The sequence below is a fragment of the Sorex fumeus genome, unplaced genomic scaffold, assembly GCF_029834395.1.
Source record: "Sorex fumeus unplaced genomic scaffold, SorFum_2.1 ptg000039l, whole genome shotgun sequence".
In the NCBI taxonomy this organism is placed as follows: domain Eukaryota; kingdom Metazoa; phylum Chordata; class Mammalia; order Eulipotyphla; family Soricidae; genus Sorex; species Sorex fumeus.
Window position 1 is genome coordinate 1,032,477 of NW_026606096.1, and position 16,621 is coordinate 1,049,097.

The 16,621-nt window shown below is 45.0% G+C and overlaps 1 protein-coding gene across 2 annotated transcripts in view; it reads left to right on the forward strand.

Moving 5' to 3' along the window:
- Window positions 1–2,412: 2,412 nt before the first annotated feature.
- MDM4 (MDM4 regulator of p53) overlaps window positions 2,413–16,621 on the forward strand; it is a 38,297-nt gene continuing 24,088 nt past the window's right edge. For both annotated transcript variants that reach the window (XR_008793168.1, XM_056119070.1), the window contains exons 1-3: window positions 2,413–2,538; window positions 10,475–10,587; window positions 12,125–12,199. Coding sequence is in view for 1 of the 2 variants with exons in the window: in XM_056119070.1 (XP_055975045.1) it covers window positions 10,510–10,587; window positions 12,125–12,199 (153 nt within the window). In the remaining variant the exon portion in view is untranslated. The remainder of the gene's footprint in view (window positions 2,539–10,474; window positions 10,588–12,124; window positions 12,200–16,621) is intronic.

Here is a 16,621-nt window from a genome sequence, read left to right on the forward strand (position 1 = left end):
ACGCAGCTGACGTGGGTTTGATTCCTCCATTCCTCTCAGAGAGCCTGGAAAGCTACTGAGAGTATCCCGCCCGCACGCCAGAGCCTGGCAAGCTCCCTGTGGCATATTCGATATGCCAAGTCTCACAATGGAGATGTTACTGGTGTTGGCTTGAGCAACTCAGCAGGAGGACAGTGCTACTTAATACTAGTGCCCTCCAGCTCTGTCTGCAACAATTCTAACAATTTTAATCACCTGGGAAAGGATAGAGGGATGATGTCCAATGTTGACAAAATAGGTAGAAACCTTGGTGGCTTTAAGAAAAACTCTGACATGTTAAGGAAGTTCCCAGAGTCATTATTCCAAGAGTCTGAGAGCGCGGTAAGGAATAAACTATGAAATTTATCCACCCCCATCCCACCTCATAGACTGAACCCAGAACTGGGCAGGTGAAGGAGAGTGCTCCATCACTGAGTGACATGCCTAGCCCCAGATTTTTCTTAAATGAAATAAAATAAATTTCTGTCTGGGAATTTAAAAACAAATCAAAATCAATCGCACAGGAAGAGAGGCGAAACAGCTGACAGTGATTCACCCAGAACATTCTCTCCCTCTTTTTTTTTTTTTTGAAAGGCATTTTGCTGATTTGAAGTTCTCTGGGAGCAACTGTGAAAAAGGGACGGATTCTTCAGCTCATTCACACTCTGAATCTTTCTGCTGAGCTGGAGGTGAGGCTAGAAATAGTGCCGAGTGAAATATGCAAATTCAGGGGGGATGAACCGGAAATTGGAGGATGATTCGACAATGTGTTTCCTGTGTTGCACTAGTCTGTATCCAGATTCTGGTATCCACGTTTCATTAATTTATTTTTGCAAGAAAAACAGGTTTATTCAGGGCCTAGTAACCTGAGAAGTTGACGGACTCATATTCCCAAGAAACTATCTTGTCTGTATTTTGCAAACGTTTAAACAGGACAAACAGGTACTACTTCAGAAGAAGGTGTCCAGAAAAGCAAGGAGGCTTGAAGTCATATCAGAAACAGCTGAAAGTTCTGGAGGGAGATTCTTCTGCCTGCAGAATAACAAAGAGAGTCAGGGATGGCACATGGGGGCCGTCTTCAGACAGCGGAAAGTAACTCTAATTAGAATGAAGCCTTCCTTGATTATCTCATTCTTACTTTGGACAACCTGGCAGGCTACTGAATGTAATCTGCCCACATAGCAGAGTCTGGCAAACTCCCCGTGGTGTACCCAATATGCCAAACACCAGTAACGATGGGTCTCATTCTCCTAACCCTGAAAGAGCCTTGAATAGGGCACTTTTTAAAATCTCAGGGCTAGGATGAAGGAGACATTACTGGGGCCTGCTAGAGGCAATTGACCAACAACAGGATGATCGTGATCGTGAAGCCTTCCTCTGTACCCCACATGTATGCAGATCTGAAATAAAGATAAATTGCAAACGAACACATCTCTGCTAGGAAAATCCTCCCAACGTGTCGACTTATCCCGAAATAAGGGAAGACCGCCATTTGGGCCTGCCGAGGCTGAGCACAGCTTGTCTTCGCGACTGTGGACACTTTGGATATCAAGAGTTAAATAGATGCCTTGCTTGCGTGATCTAAAACTAAGCTCCATCTCATCATTCTTTAGCACCTCTCTTCAGCATTCCCTTCCCCATACATCTTGCAGTAATTGCCTATATGCTTGTCTTTTCTTGTTTTTTCTTCTTTTTGGTTTGTTTAAAATTTTTATTAAAGAGCCACGGTTTACAAAGTTACTGACAGTTGCATTTTAGGCATACAATAACTCAACACCAATTCCTCCACTAGTGTGGGCTTCCTTCCACCAGTGTTCCCAGATTCCCTCCCCATCCCAACCCCTGCTCCACCCTCACCTGTCAACTTGACAGGCACATGACAAAAGTTTCAGTGGTCGCAGTTCAGGTGTCATGCTTTCAATTTTGTCGAATCTGTGTTTTGGATATATGACTATACCCCTCATGCATATCACATTTTTTTTAAAAAAAATTATAAATTGAACATAAATGCTTGTCTTTTCTCTCCCAGTGAGAGACACCAGAAATGCCGTTGACCCTTTAGGCCAGGAGGTTGGCTAAGTTAATACAGCGGAACGAGGGGAATGGCATTTTGCTGAAGGTTCTGATTCCTGCCGTTGCGTTCCCCCCTCCCACGGCTCCTGATTTCCAAGCAAAGGCGAGGAATTACCGCAAGATCCTCCCCCAAAGCCCCCGCCGCCCCCCCCCCCACCCCCGGTCCTCCGACTCTCACGCCCCAGCCCGGCCCCTACTCTATGGTAAGCGGATCTCGGCCTCTCTAGCTCCGCGGTCGCCCCGTCGCTGGTGTCCGGAAGCGTGGCCGGAAGTTCCGGTGTAAGCTGGGTGGTGGTGGTGGGGGGGGGGACTAGCGGAGGCCGGAAGTGGCGTCTTCACTCCTCGCCGTCTCAGAATGCCGCTGGGGCCTCGGGGCCTGTGACTGACGCCCCGTCCGCCCCCCGCGCGGGCTAGGCGGGGGAGAACGACCCATGGAGCGACCGTGAGGTGCGACAGCGGGGCTGGGCGGGGGTTTGGGGGCGGGGGGTGCTCGGTGGAACGCGGCGCGCGGGGCGGCTGGGCGGAAGGAGGCCGGGAGGCCCGCGCGGGCTCGGGCTCGGGCTCGGGTTCGGCGTCCGGGTGGCGGCGGCGCCCGGGCGCCCACGGCGCTTTTCCAGCTTTGCTTTTGCAAACTGCTGGCAAATTACGCGCGCGGGTTGCACCCTTGTGGTCCGTGTAGCTGGCCCGGGGGGGGGGGGTGGGGGAACGGCAGCATGTTTTACTTAATTATTCATTTATTTCCCCCCAAGAAGTTTTTTTATTTTAACTTATTTGGGTCTCTTTGCGGGAAGGCCCCAAGCACTCTGTGCTCAAAAGACTTCGAACTCCCCGGGTATACCGCGTGCAAGGGAGTGCCCGGCCCGCTGTGTTCTAGTTGCTCTGGCCCCTCGAAGGCAAGTTCTGGTTATTTTTTTTTTTCCCCCTCCTCCGGGCCGAGTTCGGAAATGCGGACGGAGGGGGCTTGATGGAGATGCTCGGGGAGTGGGGGGTGGGGGTGGGGGGTGGTACCTGATGGTCCTGTTCGCAGCTGGGAAGATGTGGTGGTGGTGTCGGGCCGCGCGCCTCTCCTGCTTCCTCTTTGGGGTCTAGTCCTTTGCTCTTCTGGTGCCTGGAAACCCCCTACCCCTTTCCCGCCACCTCCCCCCCCTCCCAAGGGGTCTTTTAACCTTCCCGGGATTCGCCCTTCTTCTGCTCTGTTGTGAAACGGGGTGGTGGCTTTGGCTGCCCTTTCAATAAGCGATTCCCGAGAGCCCTTTGGAAAGGAGAAAAACGGCAAAAAAGAAAAAAAAAAAGAAAAGAAATTCTTCTCTCGTTCATTGGAAGGCAGACACGTTTGTCTGAGCTCTCCCCGTTTGTCACAGGGGTTTTATTGGTTGGAAAGAAAAGCCCAGGGGCAAAAAAACCCCCTTTCTGTTAGTCATACTCACTTTGGGGTTTGCGGGCATGCGCCAAAGAAGCATGAACCTCAGCCTACTGGTTCATTGAAAATAATTGGATTGTTTTCCAAGAGTACCCATCCCCCCCTCCCAAGATATTTTTTTGTCATTAAGTATGTAAGGTTCATAGAATAATCTCCCCCACCCCCAATTTCTCCCCCCACCTCCCGCTCCCAGCGTTTTTATGAAATATTTAACTTGAGCTTTTGGGCCACGTTGGGCCAGTAGTGGGGAATCCTGTGTTGCCAGGGGTTAGACTTGTGAACCTTGAATGCATGGATTCAGCCCCAACTCTCTCCAGCCACTTGAAGCATTTAAGAATATATATAGCACAGTCATAGGTCAGCGTATACCTCATATCAGGTTGCAGTTAAAGTTACCACAGTGCTTTTCTTCTATTAAGGTTTTTTTTTGGGGCGGGGCGGGGTGGGGTGGGGTGGGGTGGGGGGGTGGGGAGAGGGTACAGACATACGGTGGGTGCTCAGAGGCTACTCAGACTCTGTTCTCTGGGAGTCACAGGTGGTCGTCCTCCAGGGACCATTGTAGTTGATGCCTGCAAGTATTTTGTCCCTGTACTGTTTCTCCTGGGCACTGCTGGCGTGGCTCAAATCCCTCCATTTCTCTCCCCAACCCCCAGAGTAGAGGATGTGAACTGGGAGTACCTTAACAAAGTCACCCCTGAGTTTTGTGCTCGGGGTGACTTGGAGGTGTGCCAAGGCCTCTAAAACAAAAAAGTAAAGGAGAAGGTACAGTAGATGCTGGAAAAGATTATCCATCTGTATTCAAAGTAGAGATTAAAAAGAGAATATGGGGGTGAGGGGCTGAAAAAATAAAAACTACTATCGCTCTGACCCAAGAGTAGCTATTTTTAAAAAGCAGCAACCATTGTTAATAGGAGACAGTAGAGATACCCTTTATTTTTATTTATTTATTTTTTCTACTTTCTATTATGCAATTGCTTTATTATTGTAGTCTGGGGAAATTGTCCTAATAAATGTTTAGTTTAGAAACAATTGATTAAAGAATCAAGCACTCAATTGATTTATAAAAATTACTTTTAAAATATTGCAAAATAGGTCCTTCTAGTACAGAATGGAGCATTTGTTGAGGTAATTAAAGTTTATCATTAATGCATTCAGTTTGAGAAGAGATACTCTTTAAAATTATGGGCTGGAAAGATAAAACAGCTTGTAGGACCCTTGCTTTGTATGTGGCCATCCCAGACCTAACACATTGCCCCTTGTATGAGTTCCCGATCTCTTCTAGGAGTAATCCCTGAGTGCAGAGCTAGTAAACCCTGAGTATAGACTCCAAAACAAAATAACGAGCCAACTCAGAGACAAAGGATTTCTTTGAATATTCAACATTGTGTTACTGATCCTAAGGATAAAATAAGAAATTCCAGGTACAGGAATCAGGGCAGGTCAGAGTGATAGTACAAGGGGTAGGGTGCTTGCCTTGCACTTGCAGAGGCAGGAGTTAGCCCTGAGCACTGCAGGGTGTGGCCACACACACACACACACACACACACAGAGCTGGGGTTGGTGGGGGGGAGGGGAAAGGGGTAACCACTTACATAGAAAACAACCTAAAAATTATTAGTGATTATTTGAGTTTAGCAAAGTGAGTAGGTATTTGATTAATGGAGTTCATTTGTATTCCTACACGTGAGCAATACCCATTGAAGACCAGTGAAGGATCATGGCAGCGTAGGAGCGCCAGCTTTGGTGGGACCAGATAGGGATAGTATGTGATTGAAGACACCTTGCTTGTGGCTCACCTCAGTTTGACCCTCAGCACTGTATATGGTCCCCTGAGCACCACTAGAAGCGATCCCTGAGTACTACCGGCTGTGGCCCTTAAACCAAACACAAAGAATGTTAACTTAGGAAATTCTCTAACACAAATATGCTAGAACTCTAAAGAGAAAATTAGATATTAAGTCATCAATACCATATCATGTATATTATCAATTGGAAGACAACCTTATTCATACTTTTCTCAGAGGGCCCTCTCTTGGGAGTTTTCCTTCACCAGATCCTGTGATGTTAAGGGAAAGTATTGGGGATAAAATGCAGGGCCACACACATGCTACATCTAGAGCCATCTCTAGACCTGTAATTTGTTTGTGTGTTTTAGCTGCACCCAGCAGTACTTAGGTTTCTCTCCACTTTGCAGTCAGCATGCACTCCTGGAGGTGCTCAGGGGACCATATAGGATGTTGGGAATTGAACCCAGGTTGGCCATGTGCAAAGCAAGTGCCCTGCCCACTGTACTATTGCCCCAGCCCCCAGTAATCTATATTTCATTTTTATTATTTGGAGGGGATGCACCTGACAGTGCTCAGAGGTCATTCTCAGAGGTGTTTGGGGGACCAGACTGCTGGGGGTTGTATCTGCCCCTCCTATAGGCAAAGAATGAGTGCTTTGAAATTTCTATATAGCCCTAAACTATATTTTATGTATTTTTGTGTCACACCCAATAATGCTCAGAGCTGTGTTCCAGTTCTGGGTTCTGTGCTTAGTGTCTTATTCACTGTACTATCTCTCCCACCCCCTGGTTCACAATTTAAATGTAATTTTCTTCATGGGGCTGGAGCGATAGCACAGTGGGTAGGGCTTGCATGAGGCCAGCCTGGGTTCGATTCCTCTGTTCCTCTCAGAGAGCCCGGCAAGCTACCGAGAGTATCCTGCCCTCATGGCAGAACCTGGCAAGCTCCCCATGGCATATTCGATATGCCAAAAACAGTAACAAGTCTCACAGTGGAGACGTTACTGGTCCCTGCTCTAGCAAATCGATGAACAACAGGAGGACGGTGCTACGGTGCTACGGTGCTGTACTTCCTTCATGGGCATTGGGCAGAGAGATAGCCAGCCAACCGGAGGTTTGTCTTTTATGGCGGGAGGGTTATTTGAGTCACATCCAGCAGTCTTCAGCCCCGTCAGCATAGCTACCTGATCTCGAGCAAATTACATGTCTGCTTTAGCCTGGTTGGCTGCATACAGGTCAAGTGTCCTTACCTGTACTGTTTTTCCAGCATTGGAAATCCTTTTTTCAAAATTGTTTTTGGGCCATACCTGGTGATGCTCAGGTTTACCACCTGGTTACTCCTGGCTCTGTGCTCACGAATCTCTCTCGGTGATGCTCCGGGGACCATCTGGGATGCCAGGAATTGAACCCCTGGTCAGCTGTATGCAAGGCAAGTGTCCTACCCACTGTACTATCTCTTCAGCCCTGGAAAGTTAAAAAAATTTTTTTTTTAAATTGAATCACTGTGGGGCTGGAGTGATAGCACAGCGGGTAAGGCGTTTGCCTTGCACATGGCTGACTTGGGTTCAATTCCCAGCATCCCATATGGTCTCCTGAGCACCACCAGGTGTAATTCCTGGTGCAGAGCCTGGAGTAACCCCTGTGCATTGCCAGGTGTGACCCAAAAAGCAATAAATAAATAAATAAAGTGAATCACTGTGAGATAGACCCTTACAAAGATGTTCATGATTCAGTTTCAGTCATACAGTGATAACACCCATCCCTTTACCAGTGTAGCATCAGTGATCCCAGTTCCCTCCCATCACTCCTTCCCTCCCCCCCAGGTTGCTTCTGTGGCAGGCACTTTTCTCTCTCTCTGTCTTTGTCTCTATCTGTCTGTCTGTCTGTCTGTCTCTGTCTCTGTCTCTCTTTCCTCTTCCTCCCCCTCCTCCTCTGCCCCCTCCATTTCTCCTCCCTCTCTTCCCTCTCCCCTCCCCCTTCCTCTCCCTCACCTTGGGGCATTGGGGTTTGCAATACAGATACTGAAAGGTTGTCAGCAAAACCGCTTTACCTACTTTTAATACTCATGATCCTTCCCAGCTATTATTGTCATACTGGTCCCTTCTCTGTCTTATCTACCCTCAGCACTCTCCCCACACTTGTGGTTTATTCCACCCATTGACCAGTCCACCTAGCCCCTGTTTTCACTGTCCGTGGATATATATATATATATATATGTATATATATATATATATATATAGTGTGTGTGTGTGTGTGTGCGCGCGCGCGCGCATGTGTGCGCATGTGTGTATCTATACACATTCCCTCTCGGAGAGCCCGGCAAGATACCCGGCAAGCTACCGAGAGTATCTTGCCTGCACGGAAAAGCCTGGCAAGCTCCCCGTGATGTATTCGATATGCCAAACACAGTAACTGGTGTCACAATGGAGATGTTACTGGGCCTGCTCGAGCAAACCAATGAACAACAGGAGGACAGTGACGGTGATCTACACACACACACATACACAACCACAGATGAATGCAGTCATTCTGTATCTGTCCCTCTCCTTCTGGCTCATTTTATTCAGCGTGATACTCTCCCTGACCATCTGTTTATAGGCAGATTTCATGACTTCATTTTTTCTAAAAGCTGCATAGTATTCCATTGTGTAGATGTGCCATAGTTTCTTTTCCAGTCATCTGTTTTTGGGCACTCAGGTCGTTTCCGGATTCTGGCTATTGTGAATAGTGCTGCAGTGAACATTGGAGTGCAGATGGTGTTTCTGCTGTGTGTTTTTGGTCCCCTAGAATATATTCCCAGAAGTGGTAATGCTGGGTCAAATGGGAGCTCAATTTCTAATTTTTTGAGAAACATCCATATTGTTTTCCAAAAAGGCTGGACCAGTTGGCATTCCCACCAAGGAGAGTCCCTTTCTCCCCACATCTGCGTCAGCACTAGTTGCTCTTGTTCTTTTGGATGGGTGCCAGTCTCTGTGGTGTGAGATAATATGTCATTGATGTTTTGATCTACATAGAGATCATTTTTGAAACCACGCAATTTTATTGATAATTTTCTCCATCATGTTGCTCTACTACTATGTGTCAGTGTAGGCATTGGGGAATACGTTAATAAGTAGGAAGTCCTGTCCACCGACAGCTTATGTTTCATGTGATAACATGTATAGCATGCCTGTTGGTAACACTGGCAACGAAGAAAAACAAAGTTGGGTGTCCCCATCTCCCCCCACCTCCACCCCGCCTGACCACACCTCTCCAATGGTGGTCATGGAAGGTGGCGGTGACAGGACTTTTGAACAGACTAAGGTAAGTAGCTTGGAAGCAGTGAAAGTGTTAGCAGGCAGTGCAGTTAAGAGATGGATGCTGTGGTGGTAAAAAAGGAAAGAGTGAGAATTACATTTTGAATATATTTGAAGCAGTATCTTCAGAATTGTGGTTTGAGTGTGGGATGTGAGAGAATAAAGAACCAAGGATAGCCCAGGGTCGTGGACCCAAGCAACTGAAGTCACCATTTCCGAGGTAGGGGATATTAAAGGATTTAGCAGATTTGGGGGATAAGGATTTTCTTTTTTAAAATAATATTAGAAATGCCAATAAAGCTGCTTTAAAATTTTAAATGATAGTTATATCCACTTTGACTTCCCCTTTTGTAGTAATGGAAGCTGATAGGGTACAGGAAGAAGCTATTTATTAATTCTAGTGATTGTTCCTTTTTTTTTTTAGAAAAAGACCTGATGGTAACTCAAGCAAGTTTATTTAGAATTTTATTTTTCTTTATAGCGTGTGTGTGTGTGTGTGTGTGTGTGTGTGTTCGTGTGTGTGTGTGTTCTACCAGTGGAGCATAGGAATCACCCTTTGCAGGGCTCTTATGACCAAATGGGGTGCCAGGACAATCAGGTACAAGGCAAGCTCCCTTTCCGCACTGTACTATGGTTCCAGCCCAGCTATTTTTAATTTTTGCTTTGATTTTTTTTTTAATTAAATTAAGGAGAAAAGATAGTTAAAATTCCAATTTGTGCTGTGTCTTACCTTGGTGATCTACAGCTTAGCTTCTGGTTCTATTTTTTTTTTTTTTGTGGGGATAGGGTGGGGACACACCTATTGCTCAGGGCTTAATCTTGGCTCCACTTCTACGTCATCCTCTCCAAAGACCATATTTGGTGCTGAGGGTTGAACCTGGGTCTGCCCTCTGCAAGGCAAAGCCTCTGTTAGATCATTCTGGCCTCTGTCCGAGCTCCTTCAACTGTGAGTTACTTAACTGAATGTGGGGGTTGCAGAGAATCTCAGTGTTTTAAAATACATGTCCATTTGGTTTATTATCAGTAAATACATGATTTGTATACGTATTTTTTTTTATACCAACCTAGATGCATAGGGGGTCGTGTAAAAACACCTTGGGCAAAAGATGCTCACAGGGAGGAAAGTGTAAGGAACTCTGCTCTGTACAAACTTGCTTTAAGTCAAGGTTTGTAAAAGGCATTTGTTTTCTCTATCTTTTGGGGGGTCAGAAGCCGTCCTAATCCTATCTTGACTTGTTTCTTGTTTCTTACCAAGTAAGACATGCCCCAGCATGTTGCAGAGGATTTTTGATAAGCTCTTGGAATCTTAAGTCTTGGGAATTTCCCCAGCCCTGAACTGTCTTCAAGGGGGTGAATATTCTCTCCTGGGGAGAACAGAGAGTGGGCTGTTTGATATCCTGTGGGGAGAGGTAAAGGTAAAGGTAAAGGCCCTCCCGTTGATCGTCGATTTGCTCGAGCGGGCCCAGTAACGTCTCCATTGGAGACTTTGTTGTTACTGTGTCTGGCATATCGAATACTCTCGGTAGCTTGCCGGGCTCTCCGAGGCTGTGGGGAGAGAATCATTGTAAATTTGACCTTCAGTACCAACAGTTTACTCGTTCATTATCATCTTCATTGTGGAGGTTGGAACTTGCCTGAATTTGTTTATCTTTTAGGTTTCACCTGAAGGTAGCATAAATAGTTGTACCTCTTCATTAAGTACTTAGGGTTTTTTCCTTCAGAATCTAAACTAGAAAGTTATCAGAACCTGAGTATATATTACATTTATGTAGGATCCTGTGAACAGTTTGTTATTTTTGCTTCTGCAGGCTGCTTTTTTGGTAAACGAAGACATCATTTTCTGTTTTGAAAGAGATTTATGTATGTTTTTTCCACTTCTAGATTCAGCAGCAGATTGAAAATTCCTTACTGCCAAAATGACGTCACTTCATAGTTCTGCCCAGTGTTCAACATCCAGTAGTGCTTGCAGGATCTCACCAGAACAGATCAGTAAGGTGAATAATTTTAAGCATTTCGATTTGTCTTTGCTTTTAGAAAATCAAATTGGGAAATACAATTGAGTTTGCTGGCTAGAGGATTTTATGTAGAGAAGATATAACATACTTCTTTCAATATAGGACTGAAGAGAGAGTGCAGGGGTAAGGTGGCTTGCATTGCATGTAGCTGACGAGTTTGAAACCATGTACCACCTGTGTTCCCCCGAGTACTGCCAAGAGTGGTCTGAGCACAGAGTAGGCCTTGAACACTGCTTGGTGTGCCCCTCCCCCAATAAAAAATAAAATTAAGAATATTATATATGGGAATACAGTAAATAGTGACTATAACAGTTGGGTTTATGCAGTTAATGACTGCCAGTTGCTCAAAATGGTACATTTTCAAAACTAGCATGTTTCAGGGTATATGGGTAAATATACATATGGGTGCAGAATTTGGACCAAATTGTGTTTCCATTTCATCATACTTCATTTCTTCATTTTAAGTTTGTTATTTTAGAACTTTAAAATTAATAAAAGGCAGATTTTGTTATTGTTGGGTGTTTTTTTTTTTTTTTGTAATGGTGCTGGAATTGAAGCCAGAACAACAGGCAGATAATCCGCATTTGAGTTACATCCCCAGATTGCACATATTTTATTTTTTTCTAGTTTGGCTAATCTTGGGTCTGTGCTGGCTGGGAGGGGAGCTCAGAGATCATGAAGTGCCAGGGATTGAACCTGGATTTACTGCTAGTAAAACGGGGGCTTCATCAGTCTATTGAGTGTTCTTGATAGACTTTTTTTTCAACAAACCCCTCATCTCCAAGCCAGGCATAGTTTCTGAGTACCACTACGAAGTGGCCCCAAGAAACAGGAAAAAAGAACAACATCCAAACCTAAAAATACATGGTTTTTGTGTTTTTTTTTTTTTAATAAACATTGCATAGTATGTTGTATTATGTGTATCTTAATGTATAAAGTATCAGTATGTATCTTAATGTGTAAAAAAGGTGGAATTTGGCTTTGATGGGGGAGAAGGTGGAGTATATAATAAATGGTTTTGACGAACTCGTCTTCTCTGGAAGGAAGCAAATGAAGATCTCTTAGACAGTGAAACAGTGAAATGATAGGAAATACTATAAGAAAGTTTTTGAAAAATTTATAAAAACCTTACAGTAAGGGGGACTTTATTAGGACAAAACTGAGGAGTTTGTGAGAGGAAAAAATTTGACCATAAGAGATTTGAAAAGGCCGGGGGGGGGGGGGTACCGTGCTTACCTTGCTTGCAGCCGGCCCTGGTTTGATCCCTGGCACCACATCTGGTCCTCAGAGCCCCACCAGGAGTGATCAGAACAGAGCCCTGAGCAGTGTCACTCAAAAACCAAAAAAAAAAAAAAAAAAAAAAAAAAAGAATTGTATGACCCAAACAGATTTTTCATCTTTTTTTTTCTTGATGGCAGTCCTGATAAGTGTGAATGTGTTTGAGGAGATTATCTTGTCCTTTAGGGTTTCAGAATTCAGTCTAATTGAAATAAAATTAGATTTTTGTTTATTTCAGGTACGGCCCAAACTCCCACTTTTGAAGATTTTGCAGGCAGCAGGTGCACAGGGTGAAATGTTCACTGTGAAAGAGGTGAGCCATGAAGGAAAATTTTCAGCTGTTTTATTGGTTGAAAGTGGGGACTGGTGAGATGGGACTTCACCTATTATTTTGGGGTGAGGAAGGGACTGCACTCTACATAGAAACAACCCCTGTCGGTGCTCACCAGGGACCTTATGCAGTGCCGGGCTCAAACTTGTAGGCGTTTCGCCTCCTGTACTTTGTCCATCCTGGAAATTCCCAGTTCTTAGGAACTGCTGGGTATTCATACCCACATACTTCTGAAAGCAGGTCTAAGAAGGGAAGTTCTGTTCCTGAGCTACTAGAGAGGCAAGCTTTGCTCTATTCACAGACTCTTGAGAGGCCAGAGACTGTCCTGGTTTGTAAAATCTTATCACACCGAAGGTTGTGTGTTCATGGGCTCACTGGATGGCACTGTCTCACCACCTGCGTTTGGTGCTCTTGAGCCGCTGTGTGTGGCCTGGATCGGAGCGGCTGTTGGCCAAGGGCAGATGGAAGAAGAAACGAGGGCCAGGCCGGTCTGTATCAGTAGTAGTTTATTCCAATCCTCTCCACTCCTGTCTTTCTCTGCCTCCTTCTCTCCTGGGCCCCAATCTTGGAACCTTTTTCTTTTGGCTCTGACTCTGGATTTCTGGAGCCCGAGCTCTCTCGCTTCTGACTCCCTTCTCCGAGCTTACGTCTTAGTTTATATAGCAGTCACATAAGACCGTGACATAAAGGTGGGTTGAGTACTGATGAATCAACAAAGAGAGATAAGACCACTCCTCCAGGAGATTAACTCAAGGATAAAATCTCATCTACAGAGATTACTCCAGATTACTAGGAGATCTGCTCAAGGGTGGGATCCCAACAAGGGTGTGTTCTTCCCTCAGTTAGTAATCTACTTAAATAGTTGTAATAAATCTACTTCTAATATTTCTAGCAATGTCATTCTGTATGAGCACAGTAAGAGATATAAATTTAGTTTGGTTCTTCCTGAGAACATCTCACTATACATTCCGCAGTCCTCAGGCCAGGTTAATCTTCCTAGCTCCAGCAGGGTCCTAGTCTTGTCGTTACTTACTTTTGGATCATGACAGCATTTGTCCATGATCATGCCCTCAACTTATAGTTGAGTATCGTGGCTCTTTGGCCTGGCCCATTTCGATGCCAGGGTAGCTCACTGCTTGCCCTGGGTCCATTCAGTCTCTCGTTGGGACCCTGCTTTTGGGGTGCTAGGAACTAAGGGCAACTGAGTCAAGAAATCAGATGCCCTGGAGTAAATATTATTTGGAGTCAATCAACTCCCAAGTTACAAAGCATAATATTTACTGTCTTCCTGTGTCCACACAGAAAGGACATTGCTTACAATACAAATTCAGTGTCCTTAGATGGGTGTGACCCGATAAACCAAAGCTACCTGAGAAAGGACAAAAGAGTATTATCCTACACCAGTTTAACTTGCATGTTAAGTTAATTCCTTGCATGTTGCCGACACTGATCCTGAGTGCTCCTTAGTCCCCAGGGGTTCAGCCCTGGGAGACCCTGAGAACATCTGGATGTGGCACTTGGGTGGCTCTGGCACTGCAGGGCCTGAACAGAATGGCATCCTCTGGCCTTTGCCTTGATCTGCCAGCATGGTGGCCCCAACCCTCTCCCCCCCCGCCGCCCCAGTACCATTTGGGAGGTCCTCCCTCCCCTAAAAAAAAAAAGAACTTCGTGTTTCTTCTCTTAGATTTATTTTTGAAATCTATTGTCATTTAAACATAGGATTAACGTGAATTTGTTGATCTCAGAGTTAAGATGTAAAGCATGTACAAGATTTGAAAAATGACAGCCTATGATTTACAGTGTATGCTGCCAGGCAGAAATTAAATGCAGTAGTTTTTCATTATAAATGTGTCAGATTCTCTTTGGGGTGCTGAGTTATTTTAAACATTTATGCATTTAAATAACTTATTTAGCTTCTGACTTTTGTAAAAAAACAAGTAAAATTGAATTCTTTAAGTGGAAAAGACTAAACTATTGAAATATTAATCTGTTCAAACTGCATGTATTTTGTAGGGTAAAGATTTAACTCTTTACAGACAGGTGCTTGCTTTAATGGCTTTTCTTAAAAGCCTAAGATCCCTCAGCAGTGCTGTCTCCCAAGCCATTATAGCTCTTGAAACAAATCTTGAGGTATTGCAGATTCTGTAGAATTTGATGTTGGGGCTGGAGAGATGGGTAGCAGGTTGCTTACTTGCATGCAGCCAGCCCCGGGTTTGATTCCTGGCATTGCATATGGTCCTCTGAACGTGCCAGCAGTGATCCCTGAGCACAGAGCCAGAAGTAAGCTCCGAGCACAGCCAGTGTGGCCCAAAATCAAAAATGAAAGCAAAAATCTGCACATTAGCATTTAAAACTAATTGCGTCATGTTAGGCTACTGTTTCTAAAGTTCTAATGGCTAAGACTTTACAAACAACTAAAAAGTATGGACTTATTTTTCAGTTTTAATCATATATATATATGTATATATATATATTTTGGCAATGCCAGGGCTGGAGCGATAGCACAGCAGTAGGGCGTTTGCCTTGCACACAGCCAGCCTGGCTGAGCCGGGTTCGATTCCTCCGCCCCTCGCCCGCACTGCAAAGCCTGGCAAGCTCCCCATGACGTATTCAATATGCCAAACACAGTAACAACAAGTCTCACAATGGAGACGTTATTGGGCCCGCTCAAGCAAATCGAAGAACGGGAGGACAGTGCTACAGTGGCAATGCCAGGGATCAAAGCCAGGGTCCCACACATGGCAAGGCAAGCACTGAGCTATGGCCCTGGCCCAGTGTTTGAAAATCAAAGACATTGTTTAATCAAAGTTTTTAATGTAGGTATCTTGATTTATTTAGGCGTACCTAAATGCTGCCACAGTACACCCCACTCTAGAAAGACAGCACCCCTCTCCCACTGTGCCTGGAGCCTCAGCCTCTCCTGGCTGCTGAGGTTTTCTTGGCAGTATCTCAGGCCTGGTTTTCATTGGCCGTTTACAGTTTTCTTGCTTTGTTTTCAAATTTTGTTTTGGTTTTTGGGCCACACCCAGTGATGATCAGGGGTTACTTCTGGCTCTGCACTCAGGAATTACTCCTAGCAGTGTTCAGGGAACCACATGGGATGCCGGGGGTCAAACCCGGGTCAGTCATGTGCACGGCAACCCCCTACCCACTGAACTGTCCCTCTAGCTCCTGCTTTGTTTCTTTCTATCCTGCATGTGAGTGAGATCATCTCGTATTTGTCTTTCTCCTTCTGACACAAAGTATGAATTTTATTATCAGTAAAGTTGTAATAAATTATGCTTCCTTAATGTCATGGTAGAATTTGCCGGGGTTAGGAAAAAATAACTATCAGGGAGAATATTTTATTATGGAAAAAATAAGACAGTTATTTTGAACTCTGTCTTAGGAATGCCATCTCCACATAGTTTATGTAGGGGAATTTCCTGTAATTTCTTGTGTTTGTGTGTGTGTGTGTGTGTGTGTGTGTGTGTGTGTGTGTGTTTTGGGCCACAGCTGGCAATGCTCAGGTTATTTTGCACTTGGGAATCACTCCTGGTGGTATTCAGGGGACCATAAGGGATGTTAGGGATTAGACCCGGGTTGACCACATGCAAGGCAAGCACTCTATCCTCTCTACTCCAGCCCCTGTATTGTTACATTTCACAATGACTACTAAATTCATTGAGTATCTACTGTGCTGGTTAGTGATAGTTGAGCCTTCTGTGTTCTTGTTTAGGCTCATTGAGCTCAGTGGTCTTCTATGCAACTTTCCCATCAGATTTTCTGTGATTCTACTGGGCTGACAGTAGTACGAAATTTGAGGATGTCGTACTGCTGCATATGGGGCCACATGGTCCAGTATAGATCTGGAACAGTTTGGTGGCTTGGCAGTTTGATGAGGTTCAGTTGTGGAGCTGGACATTTTCTGTGTTGGAAGGTGTGGGGTGTGACTGTGTGCTGTTGGCCCTCAGGCAGAAAGGGTCTGTCTACCCCTATTGGAGAAGGTCCCTGAGTTCTTAGACTGGACCAGTCTACCTGGGAAGATTGGGCAGTATCATATTCTTTTAAAGATGTCTCTGTTGAGTGTTTCATATCACCAACCATCATTTTCATTTCTGTCACGTTAAATTGTAGTTTTCTCATTTCTGCTCTCATACTTCCTCTTGCTTTGTGGACTAGCTGTGTGTTTCTTTGAGCTCATTAAACACCTTCAACGTGGTGCAACTAACGTTCCTCTCTGGAGTTGATGGAGCTGGTTGGTACTGATATAGAGCCTTCTATGTTATGTTTTCACTCAGTGAGCTTGGTGGGCTGCTGTGTGTCTTTCCCATTGGGTTTGCTGTGCCTCTGCTGTGCTTGGGTGGATCTTGGTAGTTTACTTCCATTGGAGGCTTCTGAGAGGTCAGGCTGGGTGTTGCTCTT